An 8093-nucleotide genomic window follows, 5' to 3' on the forward strand; every position below is an offset into this window, starting at 1 on the left:
AGCCGTAGCTGTCCCTCGGCTAATCGGATATTAATAGAGCACCAAAACGCTGCTGATCGTATAGCAAAGTCAGGCTGTAAAAGTGTACCGTAAGAAAATTGAGAAATAATTGAAATACATGGGAATCAGTGTTATAGAAAAATAATCGATAACTAGAGTGGTGTGATGTGGCTCAACACAAAGTGAAAAGATTTATTCTGCTCACATCACTACAATTTGCAACTACAATATGTTTTTTAATTATTTCAAGACTAACAGTAATTTTTATCAGTAATTGTGACTACATATGGTGTGGATCATCTGCAAAACAGGTTAGTAAAAACAAAAATAAGTTATGACATATGTTACGGCTGCTGTTAAATGATGAAATATTCTTTACAATCTTTTTTTCCTTAATGGTAATGTTAATAATAAAAAAGACAGCTTGTCAAGTTGCTCAGAAAGAATCCTGCTGAAAAAAAAAATCATTGTTACAAATTGCTGACACTTGAGCATTCTGCCTTAATCTCCTGAGACCCTGACTCTGCTGTTGTGTTCACTGCAATTCCTCCTCACTATTTCTCTTTTTTACCACCTGATCTTAAACAACAGGAAAATATTTGAGATAACACTTAATTTGATGACTACAAGCATATACAGTATAAGACAATGTAGTTGGGAGACAATGGTGTCATTATATGGACATTAAGGTCATTAATTATCCGGTATCTGAGGTGTGACGTACATTTTCTTCAAATGTCTTTAATATTAGTCCAACATACCATTTTGAAGAGCCTGAGTAAGTGTTGTACAATAGAAACAACTGGGTATGTCATTATAAACCTCTGATTTGAAATACAGCCCACACTAATGAGAACTTTGCGGCTGACTTTTAACAAGAATGTTTTTTTAAAAGAAGACTTTATGTTAAATAGGTATTTCAAATACAGTAACATTTACAACCTTGAATCATGACAGACAGAAGAATGAATACAACCATGACAATATACAAAAGCATAAGAATCACATTCTTCTTTATTTGCACATGGCATTCATTATTTCTGTTCCCTGTACATCTTGAATTCATGCCCCTATATGAAAATGATCATTTTGTGCTTTCCAGGTAAATTAGTAAGCAATAAACAGCAAACAATGTGCCATCTGAGGTTATAATAAGACAATTAACTCTGTGAGACAATTTCATTGCTTTAATAACAATGACAGATACAGTTCATGTTTTCCATAATCTATCAGGTCAACTCGATAGGTCAAAGTGGCCGGTGTGATTGATTGGCCAGAGCATTTGTTTTTCTAAGATAAGGGAAGAAAAAAAATAATGGAAAGGTCAACAATCTGAGGTTATCTTAGCGTTATCATACTCTCTCCCAATCAAGAGTGGTGCCAAACAAACAATCCGAACTACATATAAAGACAGGACTTTCATTGCACAAAAAACATCATAAACATATACATCTCTATGGGCAAAATTCACACTGCCACAAGTACAATAGATTTTCTATATAAATCCTTCACTTTAAAACTTAGCTTCCACTGGAAGTAAAAAAAAATTATCAGTGCTGCCATTAAATGCTGCATAAAAACAACAACAACAACAAAGAGATATATAAATTCATAAAAACATCTTTCTTCTTGTATGGTCTGCTTCTCATCCTTCCTTCCTAAAAAACATCTGAGCTCGAAAGACTAAGCGGAATATCAAAACAAGTCCTGGAGTCATCTTCAAAGCAGAAATGAAAGAAGCAGCACCAGACACATGAGACTGTCGGTCAATAGTGTTCTCTGGGCATTCGAACGAAACCAGCGCACTTCCTGAGAATCGTCTGTAAACCAGAAAGGAATAAAGAGACACGAAATTAGTGCATGCACACGCATACCCTGAGCATTTGAAATTCATGTCGGGGGGAAATGGGACCATTAACACATGCTTAGACCTGAAAAACAAGCCCCCGCTGACTAATCCTGTAAGGGGTCTCTGGAATTAAGCGCCAGCCAGTGGGGATTCGCAGCTCTATTTGGCCAGTGAATGAGGTGTGAAGACCTTTTCTTTTTTTTTCTTTTGCAGCTTATTCCTGTTCCAGGCTATCACTACTGATAAAGAGTGGTTTGGCTCCGTGGACGACTCTCTTGCTTATCCTGATATTAATGAGCGAGATAAATGTCTGACATGGAGAGCTTTGAGGTGGACAGTAAGAGCTTAAAATATACATGAATGAATTCCCAGTCCTGTGAAATGAGGCAAAACATACATGACCTTATACAAGCATTTCTTATATCAGTGATTGGCATCACAGTGTGCAGCAACTATTGTGAGAGTATTTTGTGCACCAAGCATTAAATCCCAGGGTAGACATTTTGTTAGAGTAGTATGTTGTTAAAATCTTGTAGTTCCTTTTACTATACCACTTGGTACAACACTTTGATGATTTAGATACAGCCAAAAAGTTACTATATTATTTTGGGATACTCTTTACTACTAAATAGTAAATCTTGTGGTAGTATGCTTAGAGCAGTATATTGTTTTAGACATTTAAACCTAGGTTGGTTTACTTTGTGGTATAGTTCCAAGCACAACCACACCCAAATAAAGTGAGATCAGTGCGATCATTGTGCTTACCGCAGTCATTATGGAAGACCTGAGGGAAGCAGTGCAACATTCCATATCCACATCTGCAGTATGAGCAGCCTTTTTGAACCCATTCTCCATGAGGAATAACTCCACAGTCCCTGTTAAAAGACAAGCCGAACCAAACTGTTAGATTTCATGTGTCATGGGATTACGAATCGTAACTGTGTGTGTGTGTGTGTGAGGGTAAGATGATTACCTGACACGTTCATCGTACTCGCAGCTCCGTCCGGTGAAGTGCTTTGGACAAGCGCAAAAACTCCCCAGAATGCAAGTACCCCCGTTCTTACAGCAGTTTCTACTCTGTGTAGCACCTTTAATAACAGAAATAAATAAATAAAGTGTATGCATTTTTTTCTTTCCCACCTGGTAGATTTGCGCAGAAAAAGGCATTGTTTAAAAATCATGTTAAATGGTGCATTAATACATGGAGATATTTAACAGTCCACAGTCAAACATGTTTTTCTTTTTTTTTTTACTTTATTATTTAAAAAAAACCTGAAGAATATTTTAATTCCCCGACACACTTGATTCTAAAATCCTCAGGGGCACCAAAGCAATCCAGATTTTGAGCTCTACTTCAGTTCCTAATTAGGATGTGCAATGTGGCAGAAGCATCTCATGATACATGTAAACAAATAGCAAAACAAAAACATAAGAACTAATATGATAATGTTATGGAAACTGCAGGAAAGAGATAAACCAAAATAGATTTGAATGCATCTCTCCCTCGAGTATAAAAGCACATTGCTAAAAAAAAAGAAGAAGTCCTGAGCCCTGCAGAATTTGAAGATTTCTTGGCTTGATACAGCTCATTAGTTCCAAACCAGCAGGGAATCACTAAACTGTGCTCGGACTTTGAACACAAAAAATAAGACTTGGGGGTGCTTCTGAAAATATCATAAATAGCGCATGGCTTATCACTTACTTCCAGTCAGTCCAATAAAAGGTAACACGGCCCCAGAGCTCCGGTGCTGACCAGCTGCAGACTGCGCGTTCATTTCGTTAAACCGGTTCAGCTGTTCGCTATGTTGATCACGCTTTCCTGATGCCTTAGTGCTCCCGCATCCTACACCTTCACAACCTGGATGAGGGGGGAAAAAAAAAAAGAGAAATGTACAGCCATGTTAGAGTTTTGTATAAAGCAGACACCCTGCTGTATTGAAACAAACAATGTGGAAATGGAAATGACATGGAGATACATTACCTGACTGAAGTGTGAGTGTTTGGCAAGCGAAAGCTGCAGACAGCAGGAGTCTGTAGAGGTACAGGAAATCTCTTAGAGGCAAATTCAAATGCTTTTTGTTTTACTCTACTGCTGTACTAAACACATCGGCAGACGTGATACTAGCTTAGAACATTTACTGTAGTATAGAAATTTAACCCTCTAACTGATTCAATGGGGGGGTCAGAATAATGTGTACATTAACTGTGTAAATATGACCAAAATAACACACTACTCTAAGACTTCTTACACTGTACCACACTTAAATGTATGACAAAATAGTATGATAGCATACTGTAATATACTGTTTCCTCACAAATAATAATGTTTTTACTTCATCCATAGCACATACTACTGTAACAAAACTGATACCTACTCCAGACTATACAATCCTATTCTAAATAGATTAGATGGGGGGGCTGGGGGTTATGTTTTTTATTATTATTCATTTAATATAGGTGACAAAATGTGAAATAATAAAAAATATATAAATTATATATAATTGTGGTATTTATAAAATTGTTACATCGAAAATTGCAATAAATTTAAATCGACACATGGGTATCGTGATAATATCGTACAAGGTGGTCCCTAGTGAAACGTATGCCCAAATTGTCCAAAGTTACAATGTTACTGTAATACTGTTGCATCCAAATGATCCAAACATCAAACTACTGTAAAATACCAAACTTAACTAGTCCAAACAATTACTATTTCAAGAACTATGCTACAATTTAAACAATTTACTAAAGTACAAAACAACACTATATGTACAATATGTAACTTACACACTTAAGGTTAATGTTGGCATACAGATAATTTTTCACTAAGCAAACTAGAAACACATAATTACCTGAGCAGTAAATTCCTCATTCTTATCTCCAGGTTTGGAAAAAGTCAAAATAAAAACGAAGGTAAAACCCTACTGTGGCAACTTTGTTCCTAGAGCAAAACTCAGCTGCTAGTGATTTCATACAAACATCATAATATCCTTGTTAACTATGTTAACTTTACTACAGCTGATCAGTTCTAACCCAGATACCCCCCCCGCCCCCCCGCTTTTAATTCTGATTGGTCGCTCGTCGTCGGGTTCGACCAATCTCAAGCGCTCACTGTGAGCTCGTGCATTCTCTCAGCGCAGTTAGCACCTGTAAGTCCCGCCCCCTTTGGCTCATAGTCATGTATGAAGATCACACTTTTCCGCCTGTTAAGCGTGAAATGCCTGAAGAAAAAAAAAAAAAGAAAAGAAAGGATCTAGTATGCTTTTCAGAAATAATTAAATATGTATTAAAAACGACTAGGTTTGAAAAAAGACAACTTTAACATGTTTTAACGAAGATTAAAATGTTTTAAAACAATTAGACGACCATGACAAATCCCTCCCAAAATACCTGCATTAAAACGTGTAAAAAGTTATTATTAGCGTGGAAAGTTTCGCGAAAATTCCGAACGTTTCCGGAAGACGTGGTTAGTCACGTGACCTGATAAGCATTTAAGAAGAAACATGGCTGAACTTTAGTGGAAAAGAAAGACACACAATCCTGCAAAGAAGCAACATAAAGCGTCCTGTATGAGCTATATTTGGATTTATTATTCTTGTCAATAAAATGCTGACATAATAATAATAATAATAATTAAAGACATAAAGTGGCACCAAACTGGTGTTAATCAGAGTTCACTCAGGACACCGGTTTGAAAGATGGCAGCCAGGTGATTTTCACACACTTTGAATATACTTGCATAAAGTAATGTGTCTGCTTTGTATTCATTTAGCCCCCAACAAAGAAAAACTCCCTTAGATGGTATAAAGGAGAAACCTTAAGAGGAACCAGAGTCGAAAAAGGAATCAATCCTTATTTTGGTGACACTGGAGAGTGTGATTATAATTTTTTATAAACACCGGGGGTGTGATATGAACAATGTTCTTTCTGCAGTTATATACAGTGTACAGTTTGAAGCAGATACTGCATATGTAGAATGTTAGTTCTCTACCTGCTTGGTGGGTTTCCTCCGGGTAATCTGGTTTCTTCCCACAGTCCAAAGACATGCAAATTAGGCTAATTGGCGTTCCAAAAGTCTGAGTATATGTGTGCCCCCCACCCCAGGGTGCACCCCACCCTGTCCCCTGGGATAGGCTCCCAGCCCCCCGTGGCTCTGCACGATAAAAGGGTATAGACGATAACGACAATATACTTTTTTTAAATAATGAAGTAATACAATAGTTTGGATACATGGGTTAATATGAAATAGACTGAGAGAACATTAGATTCTGAAAAAAGAATGCTAATAAACATGTCAGGAATGTAAACAAAATGAAATTAGAGAATAAATATATAATTGTGTAAAATATAAATGCATAAATATGTGTTGTATATCACAGTATAATAGTAAATAAGTTTATGCGCATCCTGTGTAATACAAATATACATACAGAAAATTATGCAGATTTAATTCCATCAACATATTTATGCATTATTAAACTCACAACAACAAAGAGTTATACATAACAATTAACAATACATTGTATTTATTTCAGCATAAGATATTTAGGATTTTTTTAAAATTTTATTTTAACAATAATAATGGTGGTGTTGGCAAAAACTTTGGGAGACTGAGTGAATAGACTGTCACTTCTCTACTAGTTTTCTGCAAAACTTTCCATGCACACTTAATTTTCTTGCATTGTCATTTATCATACGGAGTCATTTTAAGCACTCAGACTTCAAGCTCTCTGAATGAGAGATCGCATGGTGATGGGATGAAATGCCAAATGAGCCAGAAACACCAGACATGTGATTAAATTTTGGAGTTTAGCCTGCTACTGCAACTATGTTTTCAAGTGAGTTGTTCCAATGTGCAGAAGAAAAAAAAAAACAGTTTATTGTGTTGCTATCAAATTGTGGTGTTAATATGGAAGTGTTGGCATTAAACGTCAAAGGATTCTATCCACTTTCTTCCAATTAACAACAACAAGTTCTCCAGAGTGTAGAGTTTAAGCAGTTTATTTTCCCCCATGGATTATTTGTGATAGATTTTTTTTTTTTACTACATATACAAAATTTTAGTGCCAGAACATACCACCTAGTGGCCCAAAATGTCATGTCCTCATTAACTTTACAGCAAACACTGTTAAAACTGTAAATGTCCTTACATTAACTTAAATTCAGGGATGTTTACTGTTGTTGCAGAATTGAAATTGGTATTGAAGAGCTTTTCTGTTTACTTTCTGCCCCACCTTGACCACACCCCCTGTTAACTATTCACACCTGTAATTGTCAGTGTTTTTATCCCCTTTTTGTTTGCATTGTGTCTCCCCAACTAGCCATGCATACAAAGAAAATACAAACCCTTTTGCTATAATTTGAAGGTTCTTTAGATTCTGGTTTCTTAGTTTTCACTATGGCTCTGATCTCCTAGTTGCTAAGTTACCTTGTTTTCTGATCCTTTTCCCCCCTCAGTATGTGATGCATTAAAAATAAATTTTCAAATTTTTTTTTTTTTATTTCCTATTGGTATATTTTTACTTGTTTCCTGCATTTCCAATAATGGAAGTAGGTTATCTTCTCTACATAAACAGGGTGATGCAGCAGTGCTTTACATTTAAATTTAGGCATTTCACAGACGCTCTTATCCAGAGAGACTTACAAAAGTGCTTTGAAGTTTCATCAATAAATATATCCTTACGCTGGTCCAGTAGGTTACTAACTAGAAGTTCCACCAGTCAAACACTGTTGGTAAGGGTTTTTCCTCTGTGTGTCTATCTATCTATCTATCTATCTATCTATCTATCTATCTATCTATCTATCTATCTATCTATCTATCTATCTATCCATCCATCCATCCATCCATCCATCCATCTACGTATACAATAGTTCATTCTACCACCAATTAGCCAGGACAAAAAAACTGTCTAGATGCAATGCATAATGCAATGCAGGGTGTAATAGGTGCTTTGAAGTAAGTGGGTACTCAGCCAATTTTAAATCCGAACTCAAATTCACATTTTATTTGTCACATACACAGTATGATATGAAGTAAAATGTTTATGATATGACTGCTGACGACATAAAAAAAATTGCAATAAGAGTTTTTAAATAAGAATATAAAGTATGAAATAAGATTTTTTTTTACAAAATAGACATAAAGAAAAATATAGAAAAATTTCTAGCTGTAAAATATGTAACATTTACATTTACATCAATTTCAGAATTGAAATTGAAATGGAATTGTGATATAGAAACCATG

The 8093-nt window shown here is 35.7% G+C and overlaps 1 protein-coding gene across 1 annotated transcript; it reads right to left on the bottom strand.

Moving 5' to 3' along the window:
• Positions 1–996: 996 nt before the first annotated feature.
• On the bottom strand, positions 997–4863 carry tdgf1 (teratocarcinoma-derived growth factor 1). The gene is made up of 6 exons (XM_053476135.1): positions 4702–4863; positions 3831–3880; positions 3552–3707; positions 2823–2937; positions 2615–2724; positions 997–1820 (listed from the first exon to the last, which is right to left on the bottom strand). The coding sequence occupies exons 1-6, from the start codon at positions 4719–4721 to the stop codon at positions 1720–1722; spliced, it is 552 nt and encodes a 183-aa protein (XP_053332110.1). The 5' UTR covers positions 4722–4863; the 3' UTR covers positions 997–1719.
• Positions 4864–8093: the final 3230 nt, after the last annotated feature.

This window comes from Clarias gariepinus, chromosome 17, assembly GCF_024256425.1.
Source record: "Clarias gariepinus isolate MV-2021 ecotype Netherlands chromosome 17, CGAR_prim_01v2, whole genome shotgun sequence".
Lineage (NCBI taxonomy): Eukaryota > Metazoa > Chordata > Actinopteri > Siluriformes > Clariidae > Clarias > Clarias gariepinus.

Bases quoted from the DNA above. Each gene is read 5' to 3' on its own strand.
- tdgf1 (XM_053476135.1), bottom strand. From the start codon at position 4,721: ATGAGGAATTTACTGCTCAG. The intron at 3,708-3,830 runs GTAATGTATCTC...CCCCTCATCCAG, and splicing joins AACACTCACACTTCAGTCAG to GTTGTGAAGGTGTAGGATGC. The intron at 2,725-2,822 runs GTAATCATCTTA...GTCTTTTAACAG, and splicing joins GAGTACGATGAACGTGTCAG to GGACTGTGGAGTTATTCCTC.